This window comes from Semicossyphus pulcher, unplaced genomic scaffold, assembly GCF_022749685.1.
Source record: "Semicossyphus pulcher isolate SPU_LCO1_2020_fin unplaced genomic scaffold, fSemPul1.0.p SCAF_21, whole genome shotgun sequence".
Lineage (NCBI taxonomy): Eukaryota > Metazoa > Chordata > Actinopteri > Labriformes > Labridae > Semicossyphus > Semicossyphus pulcher.
Window position 1 is genome coordinate 1,016,916 of NW_027211695.1, and position 27,510 is coordinate 1,044,425.

The 27,510-nt window shown below is 43.3% G+C and overlaps 1 protein-coding gene across 1 annotated transcript in view; it reads right to left on the bottom strand.

Moving 5' to 3' along the window:
- The window catches only part of zanl (zonadhesin, like), a gene marked incomplete at its 5' end in the record, with an annotated part of 50,375 nt that extends 23,825 nt beyond the window's left edge, over positions 1 to 26,550 (bottom strand). The window contains 56 exons of the mRNA XM_069672695.1: positions 139 to 280; positions 625 to 763; positions 1,196 to 1,324; positions 1,474 to 1,622; positions 1,770 to 2,014; positions 3,092 to 3,230; positions 3,404 to 3,600; positions 4,140 to 4,281; positions 4,626 to 4,764; positions 5,197 to 5,325; positions 5,475 to 5,623; positions 5,771 to 6,015; positions 6,202 to 6,343; positions 6,487 to 6,680; positions 7,093 to 7,231; positions 7,405 to 7,601; positions 8,141 to 8,282; positions 8,627 to 8,765; positions 9,198 to 9,326; positions 9,476 to 9,624; positions 9,772 to 10,016; positions 10,203 to 10,344; positions 10,488 to 10,681; positions 11,094 to 11,232; positions 11,406 to 11,602; positions 12,142 to 12,283; positions 12,628 to 12,766; positions 13,199 to 13,327; positions 13,477 to 13,625; positions 13,773 to 14,017; positions 15,080 to 15,218; positions 15,406 to 15,602; positions 16,142 to 16,283; positions 16,628 to 16,766; positions 17,199 to 17,327; positions 17,477 to 17,625; positions 17,773 to 18,017; positions 18,204 to 18,345; positions 18,489 to 18,682; positions 18,812 to 18,868; positions 19,095 to 19,233; positions 19,407 to 19,603; positions 20,143 to 20,284; positions 20,629 to 20,767; positions 21,200 to 21,328; positions 21,478 to 21,626; positions 21,774 to 22,018; positions 22,205 to 22,346; positions 22,490 to 22,683; positions 23,017 to 23,095; positions 23,184 to 23,281; positions 23,369 to 23,536; positions 24,094 to 24,243; positions 24,327 to 24,411; positions 25,989 to 26,254; positions 26,358 to 26,550. Coding sequence (XP_069528796.1) covers positions 139 to 280; positions 625 to 763; positions 1,196 to 1,324; positions 1,474 to 1,622; positions 1,770 to 2,014; positions 3,092 to 3,230; positions 3,404 to 3,600; positions 4,140 to 4,281; positions 4,626 to 4,764; positions 5,197 to 5,325; positions 5,475 to 5,623; positions 5,771 to 6,015; positions 6,202 to 6,343; positions 6,487 to 6,680; positions 7,093 to 7,231; positions 7,405 to 7,601; positions 8,141 to 8,282; positions 8,627 to 8,765; positions 9,198 to 9,326; positions 9,476 to 9,624; positions 9,772 to 10,016; positions 10,203 to 10,344; positions 10,488 to 10,681; positions 11,094 to 11,232; positions 11,406 to 11,602; positions 12,142 to 12,283; positions 12,628 to 12,766; positions 13,199 to 13,327; positions 13,477 to 13,625; positions 13,773 to 14,017; positions 15,080 to 15,218; positions 15,406 to 15,602; positions 16,142 to 16,283; positions 16,628 to 16,766; positions 17,199 to 17,327; positions 17,477 to 17,625; positions 17,773 to 18,017; positions 18,204 to 18,345; positions 18,489 to 18,682; positions 18,812 to 18,868; positions 19,095 to 19,233; positions 19,407 to 19,603; positions 20,143 to 20,284; positions 20,629 to 20,767; positions 21,200 to 21,328; positions 21,478 to 21,626; positions 21,774 to 22,018; positions 22,205 to 22,346; positions 22,490 to 22,683; positions 23,017 to 23,095; positions 23,184 to 23,281; positions 23,369 to 23,536; positions 24,094 to 24,243; positions 24,327 to 24,411; positions 25,989 to 26,254; positions 26,358 to 26,550 — 8,944 coding nt within the window. The remainder of the gene's footprint in view (positions 1 to 138; positions 281 to 624; positions 764 to 1,195; positions 1,325 to 1,473; positions 1,623 to 1,769; positions 2,015 to 3,091; positions 3,231 to 3,403; positions 3,601 to 4,139; positions 4,282 to 4,625; positions 4,765 to 5,196; positions 5,326 to 5,474; positions 5,624 to 5,770; positions 6,016 to 6,201; positions 6,344 to 6,486; positions 6,681 to 7,092; positions 7,232 to 7,404; positions 7,602 to 8,140; positions 8,283 to 8,626; positions 8,766 to 9,197; positions 9,327 to 9,475; positions 9,625 to 9,771; positions 10,017 to 10,202; positions 10,345 to 10,487; positions 10,682 to 11,093; positions 11,233 to 11,405; positions 11,603 to 12,141; positions 12,284 to 12,627; positions 12,767 to 13,198; positions 13,328 to 13,476; positions 13,626 to 13,772; positions 14,018 to 15,079; positions 15,219 to 15,405; positions 15,603 to 16,141; positions 16,284 to 16,627; positions 16,767 to 17,198; positions 17,328 to 17,476; positions 17,626 to 17,772; positions 18,018 to 18,203; positions 18,346 to 18,488; positions 18,683 to 18,811; positions 18,869 to 19,094; positions 19,234 to 19,406; positions 19,604 to 20,142; positions 20,285 to 20,628; positions 20,768 to 21,199; positions 21,329 to 21,477; positions 21,627 to 21,773; positions 22,019 to 22,204; positions 22,347 to 22,489; positions 22,684 to 23,016; positions 23,096 to 23,183; positions 23,282 to 23,368; positions 23,537 to 24,093; positions 24,244 to 24,326; positions 24,412 to 25,988; positions 26,255 to 26,357) is intronic.
- Positions 26,551 to 27,510: the final 960 nt, after the last annotated feature.

Sequence of the window (27,510 nt, forward strand, 5' to 3'; positions counted from 1 at the left end):
GGACCATTTTCTCATAGACTTCTATATAATTGGACCTATTTTTGCAACCAGCAGAGTCGCCCCTGCTGGCCACTAACCATCGCTACATTCCTTCATCCACCTATTATTTCTCCACCCATTGGTTAACTCAACACTCACGGCAGAAGGTTTCATTCCTCCAGGGTCCGATGGTGACCCCACGGTCCTGGCATTCATTGACGTAAGCTTCGATGGCTTCACACAGAATGGGCTTGGCTCCGTCCAACTCACACAGATCAAAGAGACAGTCCCTGAAGTGATTCTGAAGACAAACAGGAGAATGCATTAAAACACATGCACAGGTGCATTATCCATATTTTAATGATAAACAGTTAAGGCTTCAAAATATCTTCATGCTTTTCAAAGTTGGCAGCGTTCTTGGAATTTGGAGTCAGCATTTGTTTGGAGGGCCATTTGGAGGGCAAGATGACCACTACCTGTAGATCCCCAAAAGAACTGGGACAATCTACGCTACCTGGCAGAGGGGTGGGGCCAAAGGGTGGGATTGGGATTGGGCCACTAATTCTTACAACAAAACAGGGAACATGTTTATATTTTTGTACTGTACATGTGTGTGGTTGTATATAACTGTGTGTATTGACTTACATTGGGGTTGACTTTGGGATGGCACACAGCGAAGGGGCCGTTTTTGTCCAGCAGGATACCACAATATCCAGAGCTCTCGTAAAGGTCCTGTTCTTCTTCATCACATTCAGGGATGGTGGTGTTGGGTTTCTTGTTACACCTGCCAACACAGACTGTCAGCTAGAGAACCTCTCTTTGTCTTAGTTTTTGTCCTGAGCAATTAATGAAGGGGTTTAAAACTGGAATCTTTTGGGAGGCCTTCCAAGCACATCCAACTGAGAGGACTTTGGGGTAGACCCAGAACTCATTGGAGGGATTATAAAGGTCATATGCCTAAGGAAAGCAAGTACACCATTGGAAGAGTTGGAAATGTTGCTATGGCAACATGCATCTTGGATACCTTGCAAAGAATGCTGCTACTGCAACCTAACTCAGGATAAGATGAAGAGAATGGATAAATGGACATGCTTTATTGTGACGTGGGTGAACTTATCCTTTGATACGTAAACAACGAAACAGAGATTGGTAAACAAAGATAAAGACTTTAGAGATGAAGAGGGTTTCTGTAGAAATATGAATGCATGCCACTCACTCTGGATCAGTGTTCCAGCTGTGTCCAAACTCATTGGCGCTGTTGGTCAAGGATCCATCTGGTTTACGGAAGTCATCTTTAGTATCTCCATCGTAATTTCCACACAGTCCACACACTTTGTCCTCATAGCTGCAAAGTACAAAACAATCTGAAATGAGTCATTTGTGGAAGTGAGAAGTCCTCTTTACCACGTGCAAGAGGTTGTGACTTGTTTTCATTCAAATCAAGTATTCATGTTTTCACTGATTATTCGAGACTATTTCAGTGTTTTCACTCACTCTTTAATAACTTTGATGTCCATGAAGTGGTTTCCATCATAGCGAACTGTTAAACCAAAGTCTGTGGACACAGTGTAATGCTTTCCAGATTTAAACACAGAGACACCAGGGGCCGGAGACACTGGCAGGTTAACATTGGTCCCATTCACCTGAATGGAGAAAGCAAAGTCAATTATTAGAAACTCTCTACATATAGAATCTAACTCTTAAAAGTAATTTCGTACTCTTGTCGATGAGTTGTAAGTAATTGTTGTTACCCTGTTAAAACTGTGTTAGGTCCTCCCCTCATTTCTTACCTGGACAGTGCCACCTTTGAGGATGGAGATCTTCACATTACGAACATGCACATGTACAGCCTTCACATAGGAGATGGTGGGCCTGTTGAAGCGATTTTCATTGTCCGCATGGACCTCAAAGTATGGCAGAGCCGTTGTATTGCAAGGTGCAGACATCAAATAGCTGCAGTTGCCCATGAAGTTGTACTTGCGTTTGTCAAATGTGGTGTAGTGGGGATCACCGGATGCTATGCATGTAGATGTACCTAAGGGAAATCCAAATGGGAAACTGAACGTTAGCAACAGACCAGGGATTAAAAGATTAAGGAAGTCCCAACCAAACCCATCTCTCGAGGGTACAGCAAATGAGGACAACAGATCCCTTTGGACCACATTAGCTTTAATGAGAAGGTCCTTTTGAAGTGAGACATGTCAGACACAGTTTTTGTTACCTTTAGGATAGCAGCCTGAAACACCATTAACCTCGCGACACTCTTCAGTGGGTTCACAGGAGTTATCAACACATTCCAAAGTGTAGTTCCCTGCACAGCGACACACCTTTGAGCAGCCATCCCCAAATACGATCTCGCCAGGCTGAAACAACATTCAACACAGGATCAGTACTAGCAGGGTTTACAGAATCTCACGAGAACAAAATAGTATAACCTTCTTGTCATTATATCCTTGCACTGAGCAGAAATTCATGCATATGGGGAACATAAACCCAGACATCTGACCTCATAGTAGTTATTGTTGTCATCCAGACAGCCACATTGCTCCAGTGGTACACAGCGCCGTCCCTTGAAGACAAACCCTGGTTTGCAGAAGCAGCCACTGATACAGGAGCCAGAACAGTTGGTGGAGGGTTCCATACAGGTGGGGATACAAGCTGGACCACAGTCTATATACTCTGCATTAGGAGGACATGGATCTGTACGGCAGAACAAAAAGAAATTGGTTAATACAAGATTTGGATAAAATACATCTGAAAAAAGAAGAAAGAACTATGGATAAAGTGTTATTGGAGACCAGAACCAAACTTTATAAGGACATGTCATACTTGGTGGTTTGGTTGTTGTTGGTCTTGGAGTTGAAGGTCTTGGAGTTGTTGGTTGTGCTGGTGATTAAAAAAAAATAAAAGATACATTTTTAATTTGCAAACCAAACCCTGGGCTTCCAAAGCAAAACATTTGGATTTGCAATCAAAACTGTTACATTTGCATCTAGACACCTGTAATTACAAGAAAATCTTTGATTGCAGTGTGGACTGTTTTGATCTCAACCTGATTCAGTCTGACTGCATAATAAAGACACACAAGTATCTCATATGGGTGTAAACTTACTAGTGGGGTGGCATCCCAGCTCTCCATCCTGGAGTTTACACTCATGCATTGGGGGGCACGCAGAGGCCTGACAGGTCACGGTGGGGGAATCACACTTGCACTTCAGCTGACAGTCCTCCACATAAAACTCCTCTCCAGGCTGAAACACACACACACACACAGAAACACACATATTTGAGCTGCAGATGTACATTTGTAGAGGATATGTGAAATGCGCGAAGGACATACAGCTCCTAACCTTAAGCATCACAGCTGAATGCCTATAATGACCACCCCGACTGTATCCTCACCCTCTCTCTAACCTTTACCTACCTCATAGTACTGGCCGTTGGTGTGGTTGCATCCACAGGAACTCCTTCTGACACACTCGCCGGCACTCAGGATGTACCCGGGGTCGCACACACAGCCCTCGGAGCAGGGCCCGCCGCAGGAGGGGGGTTTCCCAGAGCAGGTCTCCTGACAGGGGTCTGCACAGGGCTCATAGTGGCTGTTGGGGGGGCATTTCAGAGCTGGGGGGACAATGATAAGCTGATGTCAGTGCTAGGGTGGGAAAAGAGCACTTGAGCCCTGGCTTGGTTAGCAATCGCAGTAACAGTGGTATTAAGTAGGATGCTTATTTTGGCTAACAAAGACTATACTTACTGAAAACTGAACAGCCGACTCCTCAGAGTCTATTTTATTACAACCAAACCCTACACAAGAATTGCTCAGGTCACAATGGTAGTGACCTGTCATTCACAGGTAGCCCCGCCCCTAAACCCTCCCCTCTTTCTGGTGTGTTTGACTCTAAATGGGAGCATCAGTGACTAAACGAACATCACGCTGTGTTGAAGAAGACTTGAAACTAGAGATTGAGACCATAAACTCATTAAGAACATGTTTACTGAGGGAATACATCAAGAGAGAAGGAGGACCATTTTCTCATAGACTTCTATATAATTGGACCTATTTTTGCAACCAGCAGAGTCGCCCCTGCTGGCCACTAACCATCGCTACATTCCTTCATCCACCTATTATTTCTCCACCCATTGGTTAACTCAACACTCACGGCAGAAGGTTTCATTCCTCCAGGGTCCGATGGTGACCCCACGGTCCTGGCATTCATTGACGTAAGCTTCGATGGCTTCACACAGAATGGGCTTGGCTCCGTCCAACTCACACAGATCAAAGAGACAGTCCCTGAAGTGATTCTGAAGACAAACAGGAGAATGCATTAAAACACATGCACAGGTGCATTATCCATATTTTAATGATAAACAGTTAAGGCTTCAAAATATCTTCATGCTTTTCAAAGTTGGCAGCGTTCTTGGAATTTGGAGTCAGCATTTGTTTGGAGGGCCATTTGGAGGGCAAGATGACCACTACCTGTAGATCCCCAAAAGAACTGGGACAACCTACGCTACCTGGCAGAGGGGTGGGGCCAAAGGGTGGGATTGGGATTGGGCCACTAATTCTTACAACAAAACAGGGAACATGTTTATATTTTTGTACTGTACATGTGTGTGGTTGTATATAACTGTGTGTATTGACTTACATTGGGGTTGACTTTGGGATGGCACACAGCGAAGGGGCCGTTTTTGTCCAGCAGGATACCACAATATCCAGAGCTCTCGTAAAGGTCCTGTTCTTCTTCATCACATTCAGGGATGGTGGTGTTGGGTTTCTTGTTACACCTGCCAACACAGACTGTCAGCTAGAGAACCTCTCTTTGTCTTAGTTTTTGTCCTGAGCAATTAATGAAGGGGTTTAAAACTGGAATCTTTTGGGAGGCCTTCCAAGCACATCCAACTGAGAGGACTTTGGGGTAGACCCAGAACTCATTGGAGGGATTATAAAGGTCATATGCCTAAGGAAAGCAAGTACACCATTGGAAGAGTTGGAAATGTTGCTATGGCAACATGCATCTTGGATACCTTGCAAAGAATGCTGCTACTGCAACCTAACTCAGGATAAGATGAAGAGAATGGATAAATGGACATGCTTTATTGTGACGTGGGTGAACTTATCCTTTGATACGTAAACAACGAAACAGAGATTGGTAAACAAAGATAAAGACTTTAGAGATGAAGAGGGTTTCTGTAGAAATATGAATGCATGCCACTCACTCTGGATCAGTGTTCCAGCTGTGTCCAAACTCATTGGCGCTGTTGGTCAAGGATCCATCTGGTTTACGGAAGTCATCTTTAGTATCTCCATCGTAATTTCCACACAGTCCACACACTTTGTCCTCATAGCTGCAAAGTACAAAACAATCTGAAATGAGTCATTTGTGGAAGTGAGAAGTCCTCTTTACCACGTGCAAGAGGTTGTGACTTGTTTTCATTCAAATCAAGTATTCATGTTTTCACTGATTATTCGAGACTATTTCAGTGTTTTCACTCACTCTTTAATAACTTTGATGTCCATGAAGTGGTTTCCATCATAGCGAACTGTTAAACCAAAGTCTGTGGACACAGTGTAATGCTTTCCAGATTTAAACACAGAGACACCAGGGGCCGGAGACACTGGCAGGTTAACATTGGTCCCATTCACCTGAATGGAGAAAGCAAAGTCAATTATTAGAAACTCTCTACATATAGAATCTAACTCTTAAAAGTAATTTCGTACTCTTGTCGATGAGTTGTAAGTAATTGTTGTTACCCTGTTAAAACTGTGTTAGGTCCTCCCCTCATTTCTTACCTGGACAGTGCCACCTTTGAGGATGGAGATCTTCACATTACGAACATGCACATGTACAGCCTTCACATAGGAGATGGTGGGCCTGTTGAAGCGATTTTCATTGTCCGCATGGACCTCAAAGTATGGCAGAGCCGTTGTATTGCAAGGTGCAGACATCAAATAGCTGCAGTTGCCCATGAAGTTGTACTTGCGTTTGTCAAATGTGGTGTAGTGGGGATCACCGGATGCTATGCATGTAGATGTACCTAAGGGAAATCCAAATGGGAAACTGTACGTTAGCAACAGACCAGGAATTAAAAGATTAAGGAAGTCCCAACCAAACCCATCTCTCGAGGGTACAGCAAATGAGGACAACAGATCCCTTTGGACCACATTAGCTTTAATCAGAAGGTCCTTTTGAAGTGAGACATGTCAGACACAGTTTTTGTTACCTTTAGGATAGCAGCCTGAAACACCATTAACCTCGCGACACTCTTCAGTGGGTTCACAGGAGTTATCAACACATTCCAAAGTGTAGTTCCCTGCACAGCGACACACCTTTGAGCAGCCATCCCCAAATACGATCTCGCCAGGCTGAAACAACATTCAACACGGGATCAGTACTAGCAGGGTTTACAGAATCTCACGAGAACAAAATAGTATAACCCTCTTGTCATTATATCCTTGCACTGAGCAGAAATTCATGCATATGGGGAACATAAACCCAGACATCTGACCTCATAGTAGTTATTGTTGTCATCCAGACAGCCACATTGCTCCAGTGGTACACAGCGCCGTCCCTTGAAGACAAACCCTGGTTTGCAGAAGCAGCCACTGATACAGGAGCCAGAACAGTTGGTGGAGGGTTCCATACAGGTGGGGATACAAGCTGGACCACAGTCTATATACTCTGCATTAGGAGGACATGGATCTGTACGGCAGAACAAAAAGAAATTGGTTAATACAAGATTTGGATAAAATACATCTGAAAAAAGAAGAAAGAACTATGGATAAAGTGTTATTGGAGACCAGAACCAAACTTTATAAGGACATGTCATACTTGGTGGTTTGGTTGTTGTTGGTCTTGGAGTTGAAGGTCTTGGAGTTGTTGGTTGTGCTGGTGATTAAAAAAAAAAAAAAGATACATTTTTAATTTGCAAACCAAACCCTGGGCTTCCAAAGCAAAACATTTGGATTTGCAATCAAAACTGTTACATTTGCATCTAGACACCTGTAATTACAAGAAAATCTTTGATTGCAGTGTGGACTGTTTTGATCTCAACCTGATTCAGTCTGACTGCATAATAAAGACACACAAGTATCTCATATGGGTGTAAACTTACTAGTGGGGTGGCATCCCAGCTCTCCATCCTGGAGTTTACACTCATGCATTGGGGGGCACGCAGAGGCCTGACAGGTCACGGTGGGGGAATCACACTTGCACTTCAGCTGACAGTCCTCCACATAAAACTCCTCTCCAGGCTGAAACACACACACACACACAGAAACACACATATTTGAGCTGCAGATGTACATTTGTAGAGGATATGTGAAATGCGCGAAGGACATACAGCTCCTAACCTTAAGCATCACAGCTGAATGCCTATAATGACCACCCCGACTGTATCCTCACCCTCTCTCTAACCTTTACCTACCTCATAGTACTGGCCGTTGGTGTGGTTGCATCCACAGGAACTCCTTCTGACACACTCGCCGGCACTCAGGATGTACCCGGGGTCGCACACACAGCCCTCGGAGCAGGGCCCGCCGCAGGAGGGGGGTTTCCCAGAGCAGGTCTCCTGACAGGGGTCTGCACAGGGCTCATAGTGGCTGTTGGGGGGGCATTTCAGAGCTGGGGGGACAATGATAAGCTGATGTCAGTGCTAGGGTGGGAAAAGAGCACTTGAGCCCTGGCTTGGTTAGCAATCGCAGTAACAGTGGTATTAAGTAGGATGCTTATTTTGGCTAACAAAGACTATACTTACTGAAAACTGAACAGCCGACTCCTCAGAGTCTATTTTATTACAACCAAACCCTACACAAGAATTGCTCAGGTCACAATGGTAGTGACCTGTCATTCACAGGTAGCCCCGCCCCTATACCCTCCCCTCTTTCTGGTGTGTTTGACTCTAAATGGGAGCATCAGTGACTAAATGAACATCACGCTGTGTTGAAGAAGACTTGAAACTAGAGATTGAGACCATAAACTCATTAAGAAGATGTTTACTGAGGGAATACATCAAGAGAGAAGGAGGACCATTTTCTCATAGACTTCTATATAATTGGACCTATTTTTGCAACCAGCAGAGTCGCCCCTGCTGGCCACTAACCATCGCTACATTCCGTCATCCACCTATTATTTCTCCACCCATTGGTTAACTCAACACTCACGGCAGAAGGTTTCATTCCTCCAGGGTCCGATGGTGACCCCACGGTCCTGGCATTCATTGACGTAAGCTTCGATGGCTTCACACAGAATGGGCTTGGCTCCGTCCAACTCACACAGATCAAAGAGACAGTCCCTGAAGTGATTCTGAAGACAAACAGGAGAATGCATTAAAACACATGCACAGGTGCATTATCCATATTTTAATGATAAACAGTTAAGGCTTCAAAATATCTTCATGCTTTTCAAAGTTGGCAGCGTTCTTGGAATTTGGAGTCAGCATTTGTTTGGAGGGCCATTTGGAGGGCAAGATGACCACTACCTGTAGATCCCCAAAAGAACTGGGACAACCTACGCTACCTGGCAGAGGGGTGGGGCCAAAGGGTGGGATTGGGATTGGGCCACTAATTCTTACAACAAAACAGGGAACATGTTTATATTTTTGTACTGTACATGTGTGTGGTTGTATATAACTGTGTGTATTGACTTACATTGGGGTTGACTTTGGGATGGCACACAGCGAAGGGGCCGTTTTTGTCCAGCAGGATACCACAATATCCAGAGCTCTCGTAAAGGTCCTGTTCTTCTTCATCACATTCAGGGATGGTGGTGTTGGGTTTCTTGTTACACCTGCCAACACAGACTGTCAGCTAGAGAACCTCTCTTTGTCTTAGTTTTTGTCCTGAGCAATTAATGAAGGGGTTTAAAACTGGAATCTTTTGGGAGGCCTTCCAAGCACATCCAACTGAGAGGACTTTGGGGTAGACCCAGAACTCATTGGAGGGATTATAAAGGTCATATGCCTAAGGAAAGCAAGTACACCCTTGGAAGAGTTGGAAATGTTGCTATGGCAACTTGCATCTTGGATACCTTGCAAAGAATGCTGCTACTGCAACCTAACTCAGGATAAGATGAAGAGAATGGATAAATGGACATGCTTTATTGTGACGTGGGTGAACTTATCCTTTGATACGTAAACAACGAAACAGAGATTGGTGAACAAAGATAAAGACTTTAGAGATGAAGTGGGTTTCTGTAGAAATATGAATGCATGTCACTCACTCTGGATCAGTGTTCCAGCTGTGTCCAAACTCATTGGCGCTGTTGGTCAAGGATCCATCTGGTTTACGGAAGTCATCTTTAGTATCTCCATCGTAATTTCCACACAGTCCACACACTTTGTCCTCATAGCTGCAAAGTACAAAACAATCTGAAATGAGTCATTTGTGGAAGTGAGAAGTCCTCTTTACCACGTGCAAGAGGTTGTGACTTGTTTTCATTCAAATCAAGTATTCATGTTTTCACTGATTATTCGAGACTATTTCAGTGTTTTCACTCACTCTTTAATAACTTTGATGTCCATGAAGTGGTTTCCATCATAGCGAACTGTTAAACCAAAGTCTGTGGACACAGTGTAATGCTTTCCAGATTTAAACACAGAGACACCAGGGGCCGGAGACACTGGCAGGTTAACATTGGTCCCATTCACCTGAATGGAGAAAGCAAAGTCAATTATTAGAAACTCTCTACATATAGAATCTAACTCTTAAAAGTAATTTCGTACTCTTGTCGATGAGTTGTAAGTAATTGTTGTTACCCTGTTAAAACTGTGTTAGGTCCTCCCCTCATTTCTTACCTGGACAGTGCCACCTTTGAGGATGGAGATCTTCACATTACGAACATGCACATGTACAGCCTTCACATAGGAGATGGTGGGCCTGTTGAAGCGATTTTCATTGTCCGCATGGACCTCAAAGTATGGCAGAGCCGTTGTATTGCAAGGTGCAGACATCAAATAGCTGCAGTTGCCCATGAAGTTGTACTTGCGTTTGTCAAATGTGGTGTAGTGGGGATCACCGGATGCTATGCATGTAGATGTACCTAAGGGAAATCCAAATGGGAAACTGAACGTTAGCAACAGACCAGGGATTAAAAGATTAAGGAAGTCCCAACCAAACCCATCTCTCGAGGGTACAGCAAATGAGGACAACAGATCCCTTTGGACCACATTAGCTTTAATGAGAAGGTCCTTTTGAAGTGAGACATGTCAGACACAGTTTTTGTTACCTTTAGGATAGCAGCCTGAAACACCATTAACCTCGCGACACTCTTCAGTGGGTTCACAGGAGTTATCAACACATTCCAAAGTGTAGTTCCCTGCACAGCGACACACCTTTGAGCAGCCATCCCCAAATACGATCTCGCCAGGCTGAAACAACATTCAACACAGGATCAGTACTAGCAGGGTTTACAGAATCTCACGAGAACAAAATAGTATAACCTTCTTGTCATTATATCCTTGCACTGAGCAGAAATTCATGCATATGGGGAACATAAACCCAGACATCTGACCTCATAGTAGTTATTGTTGTCATCCAGACAGCCACATTGCTCCAGTGGTACACAGCGCCGTCCCTTGAAGACAAACCCTGGTTTGCAGAAGCAGCCACTGATACAGGAGCCAGAACAGTTGGTGGAGGGTTCCATACAGGTGGGGATACAAGCTGGACCACAGTCTATATACTCTGCATTAGGAGGACATGGATCTGTACGGCAGAACAAAAAGAAATTGGTTAATACAAGATTTGGATAAAATACATCTGAAAAAAGAAGAAAGAACTATGGATAAAGTGTTATTGGAGACCAGAACCAAACTTTATAAGGACATGTCATACTTGGTGGTTTGGTTGTTGTTGGTCTTGGAGTTGAAGGTCTTGGAGTTGTTGGTTGTGCTGGTGATTAAAAAAAAAAAAAAGATACATTTTTAATTTGCAAACCAAACCCTGGGCTTCCAAAGCAAAACATTTGGATTTGCAATCAAAACTGTTACATTTGCATCTAGACACCTGTAATTACAAGAAAATCTTTGATTGCAGTGTGGACTGTTTTGATCTCAACCTGATTCAGTCTGACTGCATAATAAAGACACACAAGTATCTCATATGGGTGTAAACTTACTAGTGGGGTGGCATCCCAGCTCTCCATCCTGGAGTTTACACTCATGCATTGGGGGGCACGCAGAGGCCTGACAGGTCACGGTGGGGGAATCACACTTGCACTTCAGCTGACAGTCCTCCACATAAAACTCCTCTCCAGGCTGAAACACACACACACACACAGAAACACACATATTTGAGCTGCAGATGTACATTTGTAGAGGATATGTGAAATGCGCGAAGGACATACAGCTCCTAACCTTAAGCATCACAGCTGAATGCCTATAATGACCACCCCGACTGTATCCTCACCCTCTCTCTAACCTTTACCTACCTCATAGTACTGGCCGTTGGTGTGGTTGCATCCACAGGAACTCCTTCTGACACACTCGCCGGCACTCAGGATGTACCCGGGGTCGCACACACAGCCCTCGGAGCAGGGCCCGCCGCAGGAGGGGGGTTTCCCAGAGCAGGTCTCCTGACAGGGGTCTGCACAGGGCTCATAGTGGCTGTTGGGGGGGCATTTCAGAGCTGGGGGGACAATGATAAGCTGATGTCAGTGCTAGGGTGGGAAAAGAGCACTTGAGCCCTGGCTTGGTTAGCAATCGCAGTAACAGTGGTATTAAGTAGGATGCTTATTTTGGCTAACAAAGACTATACTTACTGAAAACTGAACAGCCGACTCCTCAGAGTCTATTTTATTACAACCAAACCCTACACAAGAATTGCTCAGGTCACAATGGTAGTGACCTGTCATTCACAGGTAGCCCCGCCCCTATACCCTCCCCTCTTTCTGGTGTGTTTGACTCTAAATGGGAGCATCAGTGACTAAACGAACATCACGCTGTGTTGAAGAAGACTTGAAACTAGAGATTGAGACCATAAACTCATTAAGAACAAGTTTACTGAGGGAATACATCAAGAGAGAAGGAGGACCATTTTCTCATAGACTTCTATATAATTGGACCTATTTTTGCAACCAGCAGAGTCGCCCCTGCTGGCCACTAACCCTCCCTACATTCCTTCATCCACCTATTATTTCTCCACCCATTGGTTAACTCAACACTCACGGCAGAAGGTTTCATTCCTCCAGGGTCCGATGGTGACCCCACGGTCCTGGCATTCATTGACGTAAGCTTCGATGGCTTCACACAGAATGGGCTTGGCTCCGTCCAACTCACACAGATCAAAGAGACAGTCCCTGAAGTGATTCTGAAGACAAACAGGAGAATGCATTAAAACACATGCACAGGTGCATTATCCATATTTTAATGATAAACAGTTAAGGCTTCAAAATATCTTCATGCTTTTCAAAGTTGGCAGCGTTCTTGGAATTTGGAGTCAGCATTTGTTTGGAGGGCCATTTGGAGGGCAAGATGACCACTACCTGTAGATCCCCAAAAGAACTGGGACAACCTACGCTACCTGGCAGAGGGGTGGGGCCAAAGGGTGGGATTGGGATTGGGCCACTAATTCTTACAACAAAACAGGGAACATGTTTATATTTTTGTACTGTACATGTGTGTGGTTGTATATAACTGTGTGTATTGACTTACATTGGGGTTGACTTTGGGATGGCACACAGCGAAGGGGCCATTTTTGTCCAGCAGGATACCACAATATCCAGAGCTCTCGTAAAGGTCCTGTTCTTCTTCATCACATTCAGGGATGGTGGTGTTGGGTTTCTTGTTACACCTGCCAACACAGACTGTCAGCTAGAGAACCTCTCTTTGTCTTAGTTTTTGTCCTGAGCAATTAATGAAGGGGTTTAAAACTGGAATCTTTTGGGAGGCCTTCCAAGCACATCCAACTGAGAGGACTTTGGGGTAGACCCAGAACTCATTGGAGGGATTATAAAGGTCATATGCCTAAGGAAAGCAAGTACACCATTGGAAGAGTTGGAAATGTTGCTATGGCAACTTGCATCTTGGATACCTTGCAAAGAATGCTGCTACCGCAACCTGACTCAGGATAAGATGAAGAGAATGGATAAATGGACATGCTTTATTGTGACGTGGGTGAACTTATCCTTTGATACGTAAACAACGAAACAGAGATTGGTAAACAAAGATAAAGACTTTAGAGATGAAGTGGGTTTCTGTAGAAATATGAATGCATGCCACTCACTCTGGATCAGTGTTCCAGCTGTGTCCAAACTCATTGGCGCTGTTGGTCAAGGATCCATCTGGTTTACGGAAGTCATCTTTAGTATCTCCATCGTAATTTCCACACAGTCCACACACTTTGTCCTCATAGCTGCAAAGTACAAAACAATCTGAAATGAGTCATTTGTGGAAGTGAGAAGTCCTCTTTACCACGTGCAAGAGGTTGTGACTTGTTTTCATTCAAATCAAGTATTCATGTTTTCACTGATTATTCGAGACTATTTCAGTGTTTTCACTCACTCTTTAATAACTTTGATGTCCATGAAGTGGTTTCCATCATAGCGAACTGTTAAACCAAAGTCTGTGGACACAGTGTAATGCTTTCCAGATTTAAACACAGAGACACCAGGGGCCGGAGACACTGGCAGGTTAACATTGGTCCCATTCACCTGAATGGAGAAAGCAAAGTCAATTATTAGAAACTCTCTACATATAGAATCTAACTCTTAAAAGTAATTTCGTACTCTTGTCGATGAGTTGTAAGTAATTGTTGTTACCCTGTTAAAACTGTGTTAGGTCCTCCCCTCATTTCTTACCTGGACAGTGCCACCTTTGAGGATGGAGATCTTCACATTACGAACATGCACATGTACAGCCTTCACATAGGAGATGGTGGGCCTGTTGAAGCGATTTTCATTGTCCGCATGGACCTCAAAGTATGGCAGAGCCGTTGTATTGCAAGGTGCAGACATCAAATAGCTGCAGTTGCCCATGAAGTTGTACTTGCGTTTGTCAAATGTGGTGTAGTGGGGATCACCGGATGCTATGCATGTAGATGTACCTAAGGGAAATCCAAATGGGAAACTGTACGTTAGCAACAGACCAGGGATTAAAAGATTAAGGAAGTCCCAACCAAACCCATCTCTCGAGGGTACAGCAAATGAGGACAACAGATCCCTTTGGACCACATTAGCTTTAATCAGAAGGTCCTTTTGAAGTGAGACATGTCAGACACAGTTTTTGTTACCTTTAGGATAGCAGCCTGAAACACCATTAACCTCGCGACACTCTTCAGTGGGTTCACAGGAGTTATCAACACATTCCAAAGTGTAGTTCCCTGCACAGCGACACACCTTTGAGCAGCCATCCCCAAATACGATCTCGCCAGGCTGAAACAACATTCAACACGGGATCAGTACTAGCAGGGTTTACAGAATCTCACGAGAACAAAATAGTATAACCCTCTTGTCATTATATCCTTGCACTGAGCAGAAATTCATGCATATGGGGAACATAAACCCAGACATCTGACCTCATAGTAGTTATTGTTGTCATCCAGACAGCCACATTGCTCCAGTGGTACACAGCGCCGTCCCTTGAAGACAAACCCTGGTTTGCAGAAGCAGCCACTGATACAGGAGCCAGAACAGTTGGTGGAGGGTTCCATACAGGTGGGGATACAAGCTGGACCACAGTCTATATACTCTGCATTAGGAGGACATGGATCTGTACGGCAGAACAAAAAGAAATTGGTTAATACAAGATTTGGATAAAATACATCTGAAAAAAGAAGAAAGAACTATGGATAAAGTGTTATTGGAGACCAGAACCAAACTTTATAAGGACATGTCATACTTGGTGGTTTGGTTGTTGTTGGTCTTGGAGTTGTTGGTTGTGCTGGTGATTAAAAAAAAATAAAAGATACATTTTTAATTTGCAAACCAAACCCTGGGCTTCCAAAGCAAAACATTTGGATTTGCAATCAAAACTGTTACATTTGCATCTAGACACCTGTAATTACAAGAAAATCTTTGATTGCAGTGTGGACTGTTTTGATCTCAACCTGATTCAGTCTGACTGCATAATAAAGACACACAAGTATCTCATATGGGTGTAAACTTACTAGTGGGGTGGCATCCCAGCTCTCCATCCTGGAGTTTACACTCATGCATTGGGGGGCACGCAGAGGCCTGACAGGTCACGGTGGGGGAATCACACTTGCACTTCAGCTGACAGTCCTCCACATAAAACTCCTCTCCAGGCTGAAACACACACACACACACACACACACACACACAGAAACACACATATTTGAGCTGCAGATGTACATTTGTAGAGGATATGTGAAATGCGCGAAGGACATACAGCTCCTAACCTTAAGCATCACAGCTGAATGCCTATAATGACCACCCCGACTGTATCCTCACCCTCTCTCTAACCTTTACCTACCTCATAGTACTGGCCGTTGGTGTGGTTGCATCCACAGGAACTCCTTCTGACACACTCGCCGGCACTCAGGATGTACCCGGGGTCGCACACACAGCCCTCGGAGCAGGGCCCGCCGCAGGAGGGGGGTTTCCCAGAGCAGGTCTCCTGACAGGGGTCTGCACAGGGCTCATAGTGGCTGTTGGGGGGGCATTTCAGAGCTGGGGGGACAATGATAAGCTGATGTCAGTGCTAGGGTGGGAAAAGAGCACTTGAGCCCTGGCTTGGTTAGCAATCGCAGTAACAGTGGTATTAAGTAGGATGCTTATTTTGGCTAACAAAGACTATACTTACTGAAAACTGAACAGCCGACTCCTCAGAGTCTATTTTATTACAACCAAACCCTACACAAGAATTGCTCAGGTCACAATGGTAGTGACCTGTCATTCACAGGTAGCCCCGCCCCTAAACCCTCCCCTCTTTCTGGTGTGTTTGACTCTAAATGGGAGCATCAGTGACTAAACGAACATCACGCTGTGTTGAAGAAGACTTGAAACTAGAGATTGAGACCATAAACTCATTAAGAACATGTTTACTGAGGGAATACATCAAGAGAGAAGGAGGACCATTTTCTCATAGACTTCTATATAATTGGACCTATTTTTGCAACCAGCAGAGTCGCCCCTGCTGGCCACTAACCCTCGCTACATTCCTTCATCCACCTATTATTTCTCCACCCATTGGTTAACTCAACACTCACGGCAGAAGGTTTCATTCCTCCAGGGTCCGATGGTGACCCCACGGTCCTGGCATTCATTGACGTAAGCTTCGATGGCTTCACACAGAATGGGCTTGGCTCCGTCCAACTCACACAGATCAAAGAGACAGTCCCTGAAGTGATTCTGAAGACAAACAGGAGAATGCATTAAAACACATGCACAGGTGCATTATCCATATTTTAATGATAAACAGTTAAGGCTTCAAAATATCTTCATGCTTTTCAAAGTTGGCAGCGTTCTTGGAATTTGGAGTCAGCATTTGTTTGGAGGGCCATTTGGAGGGCAAGATGACCACTACCTGTAGATCCCCAAAAGAACTGGGACAACCTACGCTACCTGGCAGAGGGGTGGGGCCAAAGGGTGGGATTGGGATTGGGCCACTAATACTTACAACAAAACAGGGAACATGTTTATATTTTTGTACTGTACATGTGTGTGGTTGTATATAACTGTGTGTATTGACTTACATTGGGGTTGACTTTGGGATGGCACACAGCGAAGGGGCCGTTTTTGTCCAGCAGGATACCACAATATCCAGAGCTCTCGTAAAGGTCCTGTTCTTCTTCATCACATTCAGGGATGGTGGTGTTGGGTTTCTTGTTACACCTGCCAACACAGACTGTCAGCTAGAGAACCTCTCTTTGTCTTAGTTTTTGTCCTGAGCAATTAATGAAGGGGTTTAAAACTGGAATCTTTTGGGAGGCCTTCCAAGCACATCCAACTGAGAGGACTTTGGGGTAGACCCAGAACTCATTGGAGGGATTATAAAGGTCATATGCCTAAGGAAAGCAAGTACACCCTTGGAAGAGTTGGAAATGTTGCTATGGCAACTTGCATCTTGGATACCTTGCAAAGAATGCTGCTACTGCAACCTGACTCAGGATTAGATGAAGAGAATGGATAAATGGACATGCTTTATTGTGACGTGGGTGAACTTATCCTTTGATACGTAAACAACGAAACAGAGATTGGTGAACAAAGATAAAGACTTTAGAGATGAAGTGGGTTTCTGTAGAAATATGAATGCATGTCACTCACTCTGGATCAGTGTTCCAGCTGTGTCCAAACTCATTGGCGCTGTTGGTCAAGGATCCATCTGGTTTACGGAAGTCATCTTTAGTATCTCCATCGTAATTTCCACACAGTCCACACACTTTGTCCTCATAGCTGCAAAGTACAAAACAATCTGAAATGAGTCATTTGTGGAAGTGAGAAGTCCTCTTTACCACGTGCAAGAGGTTGTGACTTGTTTTCATTCAAATCAAGTATTCATGTTTTCACTGATTATTCGAGACTATTTCAGTGTTTTCACTCACTCTTTAATAACTTTGATGTCCATGAAGTGGTTTCCATCATAGCGAACTGTTAAACCAAAGTCTGTGGACACAGTGTAATGCTTTCCAGATTTAAACACAGAGACACCAGGGGCCGGAGACACTGGCAGGTTAACATTGGTCCCATTCACCTGAATGGAGAAAGCAAAGTCAATTATTAGAAACTCTCTACATATAGAATCTAACTCTTAAAAGTAATTTCGTACTCTTGTCGATGAGTTGTAAGTAATTGTTGTTACCCTGTTAAAACTGTGTTAGGTCCTCCCCTCATTTCTTACCTGGACAGTGCCACCTTTGAGGATGGAGATCTTCACATTACGAACATGCACATGTACAGCCTTCACATAGGAGATGGTGGGCCTGTTGAAGCGATTTTCATTGTCCGCATGGACCTCAAAGTATGGCAGAGCCGTTGTATTGCAAGGTGCAGACATCAAATAGCTGCAGTTGCCCATGAAGTTGTACTTGCGTTTGTCAAATGTGGTGTAGTGGGGATCACCGGATGCTATGCATGTAGATGTACCTAAGGGAAATCCAAATGGGAAACTGAACGTTAGCAACAGACCAGGGATTAAAAGATTAAGGAAGTCCCAACCAAACCCATCTCTCGAGGGTACAGCAAATGAGGACAACAGATCCCTTTGGACCATATTAGCTTTAATCAGAAGGTCCTTTTGAAGTGAGACATGTCAGACACAGTTTTTGTTACCTTTAGGATAGCAGCCTGAAACACCATTAACCTCGCGACACTCTTCAGTGGGTTCACAGGAGTTATCAACACATTCCAAAGTGTAGTTCCCTGCACAGCGACACACCTTTGAGCAGCCATCCCCAAATACGATCTCGCCAGGCTGAAACAACATTCAACACAGGATCAGTACTAGCAGGGTTTACAGAATCTCACGAGAACAAAATAGTATAACCTTCTTGTCATTATATCCTTGCACTGAGCAGAAATTCATGCATATGGGGAACATAAACCCAGACATCTGACCTCATAGTAGTTATTGTTGTCATCCAGACAGCCACATTGCTCCAGTGGTACACAGCGCCGTCCCTTGAAGACAAACCCTGGTTTGCAGAAGCAGCCACTGATACAGGAGCCAGAACAGTTGGTGGAGGGTTCCATACAGGTGGGGATACAAGCTGGACCACAGTCTATATACTCTGCATTAGGAGGACATGGATCTGTACGGCAGAACAAAAAGAAATTGGTTAATACAAGATTTGGATAAAATACATCTGAAAAAAGAAGAAAGAACTATGGATAAAGTGTTATTGGAGACCAGAACCAAACTTTATAAGGACATGTCATACTTGGTGGTTTGGTTGTTGTTGGTCTTGGAGTTGAAGGTCTTGGAGTTGTTGGTTGTGCTGGTGATTAAAAAAAAAAAAAAGATACATTTTTAATTTGCAAACCAAACCCTGGGCTTCCAAAGCAAAACATTTGGATTTGCAATCAAAACTGTTACATTTGCATCTAGACACCTGTAATTACAAGAAAATCTTTGATTGCAGTGTGGACTGTTTTGATCTCATCCTGATTCAGTCTGACTGCATAATAAAGACACACAAGTATCTCATATGGGTGTAAACTTACTAGTGGGGTGGCATCCCAGCTCTCCATCCTGGAGTTTACACTCATGCATTGGGGGGCACGCAGAGGCCTGACAGGTCACGGTGGGGGAATCACACTTGCACTTCAGCTGACAGTCCTCCACATAAAACTCCTCTCCAGGCTGAAACACACACACACACACAGAAACACACATATTTGAGCTGCAGATGTACATTTGTAGAGGATATGTGAAATGCGCGAAGGACATACAGCTCCTAACCTTAAGCATCACAGCTGAATGCCTATAATGACCACCCCGACTGTATCCTCACCCTCTCTCTAACCTTTACCTACCTCATAGTACTGGCCGTTGGTGTGGTTGCATCCACAGGAACTCCTTCTGACACACTCGCCGGCACTCAGGATGTACCCGGGGTCGCACACACAGCCCTCGGAGCAGGGCCCGCCGCAGGAGGGGGGTTTCCCAGAGCAGGTCTCCTGACAGGGGTCTGCACAGGGCTCATAGTGGCTGTTGGGGGGGCATTTCAGAGCTGGGGGGACAATGATAAGCTGATGTCAGTGCTAGGGTGGGAAAAGAGCACTTGAGCCCTGGCTTGGTTAGCAATCGCAGTAACAGTGGTATTAAGTAGGATGCTTATTTTGGCTAACAAAGACTATACTTACTGAAAACTGAACAGCCGACTCCTCAGAGTCTATTTTATTACAACCAAACCCTACACAAGAATTGCTCAGGTCACAATGGTAGTGACCTGTCATTCACAGGTAGCCCCGCCCCTATACCCTCCCCTCTTTCTGGTGTGTTTGACTCTAAATGGGAGCATCAGTGACTAAACGAACATCACGCTGTGTTGAAGAAGACTTGAAACTAGAGATTGAGACCATAAACTCATTAAGAACAAGTTTACTGAGGGAATACATCAAGAGAGAAGGAGGACCATTTTCTCATAGACTTCTATATAATTGGACCTATTTTTGCAACCAGCAGAGTCGCCCCTGCTGGCCACTAACCCTCGCTACATTCCTTCATCCACCTATTATTTCTCCACCCATTGGTTAACTCAACACTCACGGCAGAAGGTTTCATTCCTCCAGGGTCCGATGGTGACCCCACGGTCCTGGCATTCATTGACGTAAGCTTCGATGGCTTCACACAGAATGGGCTTGGCTCCGTCCAACTCACACAGATCAAAGAGACAGTCCCTGAAGTGATTCTGAAGACAAACAGGAGAATGCATTAAAACACATGCACAGGTGCATTATCCATATTTTAATGATAAACAGTTAAGGCTTCAAAATATCTTCATGCTTTTCAAAGTTGGCAGCGTTCTTGGAATTTGGAGTCAGCATTTGTTTGGAGGGCCATTTGGAGGGCAAGATGACCACTACCTGTAGATCCCCAAAAGAACTGGGACAACCTACGCTACCTGGCAGAGGGGTGGGGCCAAAGGGTGGGATTGGGATTGGGCCACTAATTCTTACAACAAAACAGGGAACATGTTTATATTTTTGTACTGTACATGTGTGTGGTTGTATATAACTGTGTGTATTGACTTACATTGGGGTTGACTTTGGGATGGCACACAGCGAAGGGGCCATTTTTGTCCAGCAGGATACCACAATATCCAGAGCTCTCGTAAAGGTCCTGTTCTTCTTCATCACATTCAGGGATGGTGGTGTTGGGTTTCTTGTTACACCTGCCAACACAGACTGTCAGCTAGAGAACCTCTCTTTGTCTTAGTTTTTGTCCTGAGCAATTAATGAAGGGGTTTAAAACTGGAATCTTTTGGGAGGCCTTCCAAGCACATCCAACTGAGAGGACTTTGGGGTAGACCCAGAACTCATTGGAGGGATTATAAAGGTCATATGCCTAAGGAAAGCAAGTACACCATTGGAAGAGTTGGAAATGTTGCTATGGCAACTTGCATCTTGGATACCTTGCAAAGAATGCTGCTACCGCAACCTAACTCAGGATAAGATGAAGAGAATGGATAAATGGACATGCTTTATTGTGACGTGGGTGAACTTATCCTTTGATACGTAAACAACGAAACAGAGATTGGTAAACAAAGATAAAGACTTTAGAGATGAAGTGGGTTTCTGTAGAAATATGAATGCATGTCACTCACTCTGGATCAGTGTTCCAGCTGTGTCCAAACTCATTGGCGCTGTTGGTCAAGGATCCATCTGGTTTACGGAAGTCATCTTTAGTATCTCCATCGTAATTTCCACACAGTCCACACACTTTGTCCTCATAGCTGCAAAGTACAAAACAATCTGAAATGAGTCATTTGTGGAAGTGAGAAGTCCTCTTTACCACGTGCAAGAGGTTGTGACTTGTTTTCATTCAAATCAAGTATTCATGTTTTCACTGATTATTCGAGACTATTTTAGTGTTTTCACTCACTCTTTAATAACTTTGATGTCCATGAAGTGGTTTCCATCATAGCGAACTGTTAAACCAAAGTCTGTGGACACAGTGTAATGCTTTCCAGATTTAAACACAGAGACACCAGGGGCCGGAGACACTGGCAGGTTAACATTGGTCCCATTCACCTGAATGGAGAAAGCAAAGTCAATTATTAGAAACTCTCTACATATAGAATCTAACTCTTAAAAGTAATTTCGTACTCTTGTCGATGAGTTGTAAGTAATTGTTGTTACCCTGTTAAAACTGTGTTAGGTCCTCCCCTCATTTCTTACCTGGACAGTGCCACCTTTGAGGATGGAGATCTTCACATTACGAACATGCACATGTACAGCCTTCACATAGGAGATGGTGGGCCTGTTGAAGCGATTTTCATTGTCCGCATGGACCTCAAAGTATGGCAGAGCCGTTGTATTGCAAGGTGCAGACATCAAATAGCTGCAGTTGCCCATGAAGTTGTACTTGCGTTTGTCAAATGTGGTGTAGTGGGGATCACCGGATGCTATGCATGTAGATGTACCTAAGGGAAATCCAAATGGGAAACTGTACGTTAGCAACAGACCAGGAATTAAAAGATTAAGGAAGTCCCAACCAAACCCATCTCTCGAGGGTACAGCAAATGAGGACAACAGATCCCTTTGGACCATATTAGCTTTAATCAGAAGGTCCTTTTGAAGTGAGACATGTCAGACACAGTTTTTGTTACCTTTAGGATAGCAGCCTGAAACACCATTAACCTCGCGACACTCTTCAGTGGGTTCACAGGAGTTATCAACACATTCCAAAGTGTAGTTCCCTGCACAGCGACACACCTTTGAGCAGCCATCCCCAAATACGATCTCGCCAGGCTGAAACAACATTCAACACGGGATCAGTACTAGCAGGGTTTACAGAATCTCACGAGAACAAAATAGTATAACCTTCTTGTCATTATATCCTTGCACTGAGCAGAAATTCATGCATATGGGGAACATAAACCCAGACATCTGACCTCATAGTAGTTATTGTTGTCATCCAGACAGCCACATTGCTCCAGTGGTACACAGCGCCGTCCCTTGAAGACAAACCCTGGTTTGCAGAAGCAGCCACTGATACAGGAGCCAGAACAGTTGGTGGAGGGTTCCATACAGGTGGGGATACAAGCTGGACCACAGTCTATATACTCTGCATTAGGAGGACATGGATCTGTACGGCAGAACAAAAAGAAATTGGTTAATACAAGATTTGGATAAAAAACATCTGAAGAACTATGGATAAAGTGTTATTGGAGACCAGAACCAAACTTTATAAGGACATGTCATACTTGGTGGTTTGGTTGTTGTTGGCCCAGGAGTTGAAGGTTTTGGTGTTGATGGCCCAGGAGTTGAAGGTCTTGGAGTTGAAGGTTTTGGTGTTGTTGGCCCAGGAGTTGTTGTTGGTTGTGCTGTAAATAAAAAAGGGTTAGGGTTCGGGTTATTACGCAGCATATACATTTCACTCAAGAAAAGTAACTGGAATTCCTTCTGGTCAGTTTCTTACCTTTGCAGGCCCAGACACACACGGCATCAACGGCAATATCTGTCTGGGGAGTTTCTCCATAGGTGCCCACAATCACAAACTGAAATCCATATAATGTGAAAAGACAGTTATTATAATCCTCTGTGCACACGCTTATTTATACAAAGACACAGAGTTCCAGAATATACCTTAACAGAAGTGGTTCCCAAGTAGCGGACCTCAGCAGGCCTCCAGCCTTCACCTTGGTTCCCCTTGACAGTGAAGAGAGCAGGTCCAAGGCTTCCACCTGGGAAGTAGAAAAATGAATTCAAATAAACATTATTTTGTCTGTTATAGTGTCTGAATGGACCTTTGAATAAATGCAGTCTTTTACCTGTGGTGATGGTGTGGACGCTGATCTCCATGGTGGTGCTGGTACCATACAGGTAGTAATAGAAGGTGAGGTCCAGACATCCAGAGGTTGGGGTTAGTTGAGGACTTATGATCTGAGACTTTTCACCAGGGATAGCCTCAACAGAGTCCATCAACAGATAGGAGCCCACTAAATATAAGAGTAAAGAAATACCACTTTTTAGGTATGGATAAAGTCAAACTAATAAGAGAAAGGTAAAAAAAATGATTTTATTATGTTATGACACTGTATTGTATTGTTACAGTCCCAACATTTATTTTATTGTGAGTGTGTTTGAATGCAAAGAAAATATTAGAGGTGGTGCTTTTTAACATGGCAGACATTTTCCTTCATCACCAGGCTACAAGCAGGGATATGGTTATAGTGTTATACTGCTCTGTTCCAGGTTTTTAAAATTGTATCTACTTAGGAAATTTGACGAATCACTATCATGTCACCGTTTTTTAATTGATAAACACCTAAAAGGCATTGGAGGGACATCAACCATATTTCAAGGAACAAAGGACGAACAAAGCAGTCCAAGAGGCAAATTGATGCACACAACACGATGACTTCAAATTCAATCCGATCATTTGTTCAGATATCGTTGCTTGCATGTTCTTTTATTTAAATTATCAAACTGTTCCGGCAGAATCTGTGAAAAACTGTTGTTCTATAACAAACATTTGAAAAAAAGAACCACTTACATCCAGGTTTGGAGAAGTCATCATCAGGTCCAGTGCCCTCAGTGTCTGTTGGCCCATTCCAAAAATCAAATCCAAACAAATCAGGGTTTCCAACTTCCGTCGTCCAACCACAAAGGTCAACTTCGTCAAAATTACATCCAGAAACACAAGCTGTGGACAAAACATTTAGACAATCAATGATATAGCAATACATGTTTTTGTGTGAACGTGTGTGTAGATGCTTGTACACTCACAAGGACAGGCTCCGTCACTTATTACGATGTTGTCCAGAGCTGTGTCACAGGAAGCACTGAGGCCTCGTTCGGCCTGGAACACAATCTAAAGATGCAGGAAAAAATATATTACATGATAATGTAAGGAAAGCAGCCATTACTGTGTGGCAACATTTGCATATAAATCTGGATAGATTGGATTGATTTTTATGGTAATTGACTTAGATTGCAGCTGTTAAGAAGTTTCACTATATTGATTTAAAAAAGACTGGGCCTCGACCAATTTACTGAGACATACAGTGTGTGCAAAGGATCAATTCCAATAAAATCCAAACAGATAAGCAGCAATGCATGCAACATTAAACGGTGAAGATTAATTGTTGAGGGTGCGACTTTATGAAAGAGTGTTACATAGTGTTACCATGGATATGCCCTCAGCTTTGCCGACACATCAGCACTTCTACTGTTCTTTATTTCCTCTCCTGATGCTCACATTGTTTTACAGCTGTTATTAAGACAATGTTAAATATATTTACGCTGACGTATTAAAGGTAAGAGTTGCTGTAAAATAAGTTGTACACGTTTGTGTGCATTGACTAGATCATGCTGAATCAGTCTGTCCAGTATTTCTCTCTGTAATATCTTAAAGCACTGCACAGATTTAAACGATTGAGGTAACTCGTGGCCAATTAGGTGATTTCCAAAGTAAGTTATCATAAATCCTGAAAATGTATCGGTGCAATTACTATTAAAAGCATTGTTGCATGGGGTCAATAGACCGTTAATAATAATAAAGTCCTGTTAAACGTTGTGATACTGTTCATTATTTAAGTTTGAGCTTTGTTTGGAAAAGTTTGTTAGCTACTTGATTTAAGCTACTTTTAAGTTAAATACATTATGTATTTAATTTATTTACATTATTACATGTTTTGTGGTAAGTTTTGTAAATATGTTTCGTACATATGTGAGGTTTTTATGTGAGTTTGGTGCCAAAGATATGTAACTTAGTAGTTTCAGAAGTTATAGTACCAAACATGGCTTCAGTCCAACATTGCTTTAGCGAGTACAATACAAAGCGTTGCTTGTTTAAGAACATGATAGCCCTGGCTGTATTTTTGGGCACTATAAAGCTACACCACATCCTCCACTCTTCTCCCTGCAGCTTTGCTTGTAGTATATCAGGACGATCGTTTGCACTTCATGGACAATAGCTCGCTCATATTGTATGAGGAAGAGGTATCCTACTACGTCACCTGGGTTACTTTAGTTAAATAACAAATGCAAATTAGATTACTATGTTATGTATGTGATGTCAACACTGACTTTAGTTTTAACACCGGACTTCGGCCTTCTGGGTAAAAGTCCTGTTTGATCCATTCATCAAACCCAACCCCTTTCCCTTAATGACGTCTTACTCTTTAAACTGTGGTCACCTGACTTCCTTCTTTGCTCCCCACATAATAACTACTGCCACTATGAGCTGCCTGACAATAAACATTTTGGTCGTTAAAAAAACTGTTTGCAAGAATTGTTGCATTTTCGGGAGGACAATCGTACACTGTGTGAGAACTTTGTGAAGTAGTAACTCTTTAATCCTGAAAAAAATGATAGATTTGAGTGCAATTTCCAAGTCCCCATTTTTGTTTGTTAGAGCAACTTACAGAACAAATTGCAGTAACTTACAGTGACACTGGATCCGCTCGGATTTGGCACAGTGACAGAGCCCTGCAGCCAGGACGGACTCTGGATTCCGACCTTCTCAAAGACTTCAACCTCAGCATCCGGCCTCTTTGCCAGAACCTTCAAAACATTGCGGCTGTCTGAGCCGTACATGTAGTAACGGAACTGGACACAGATCTCAGTGGATGGTGATGAGATGGCCGGGCTCAGCAATTGAGCTTTCTTTCCATTTGATACATTATCAGCCTCGTGGTAGATGTAGTAGCCCTCTGTAGACAGATGGATCAATTATCATGAGTCAGTCATGGCCTGGTTACCAAAGAGATCAGTGTGCAGAAATGACACATTTCAAATAAAGCATTCAGAACTGACTTCCATCAGGGAAGTCTCCAGGGGGGCCGGTGTGTTCTGTCGGGGTTGGACCCTTGTGTCGCGTCCAGTCGCTGTCGTCTGTGTAGTCCTGAGCGAAATTGCAGAACGGGTCACTGTTGCTGTTAAAGTCACAGGAGGTCAGCACTGCAGGAGAGATACAAACACAGGAAGACAGAGAGCAATGCAACGTCAGTCACCACCAACACAGTTAGTGGTCGCTGTAATAGATAATTAAATGCTGTGTGTGATGAATTCTTCAACTGACTGACAAACAAACTGGTTACTATTAGCAGATTAGCTTTGTATGAACCAGGAATGGAGTTTAATGTGTTACAGATACACAATGACCTTGCTTTTGTATTTTATTGTCATTGTCAACAAGTTAGCTAGATATACGAACCATGAGTATAATATAAATGCAAACATTGAAGGTGTAACAACTACTTTTTGACATATAATGTTTAATATTTAAATTGTTTTTTTCAAAGAGCAAGAAGCTTTTTTTAAGTAACAGAACTTTTACTGTAATAAAAGTACGTTTTACCAGAGTGGAATTGTTTTAAAGAAACAGAACTTTCCTTTAAAGTAATATTACTTTTACTTGAGTATTATATTCTAGTGGTCCACAGGACAGTGATTTCATTGCTCTTTCTCAGTACTGATGTATCTCTTTGGTGTGCTGTGTGTGATTTGCTCTGTGTTAAGATTGTGTGACAGTCTTGTGTATGGTGAAGATAAGGAGCTGTAAAGAGGTAAAGTCCACATCCATCTCAAGGACAGTGTGTTGGAGGCTGTGGATCACACGAGGTGCTGCTCTCATGCCAAGTTATTCTTTCAAATTCAAATTCATATTTTTCTGCAATTTATTCTAAATGTTTACATGTAACAGATACGGACGATTTATAGAATCATTCAACCCAACGTACCTCCTTCTCTCTGTGTTTTCTGCAGGCTGTAAAAGAAAGACAAGAAGAATATTCAGGTTTTCACGTTTCCTCAGCTTGTTTCTCTGAGAGACACCAGTACCCTGATTTTATAATTACAGCTGAAGGAAGTAAGAGCAAGCATATTTTAACAACATGAGATAGTTCCCTCTCAGAGTTATTATCAGGTTCCACTGATGTAAACAAACCCAGGCAGGAGCTAAAGAGCG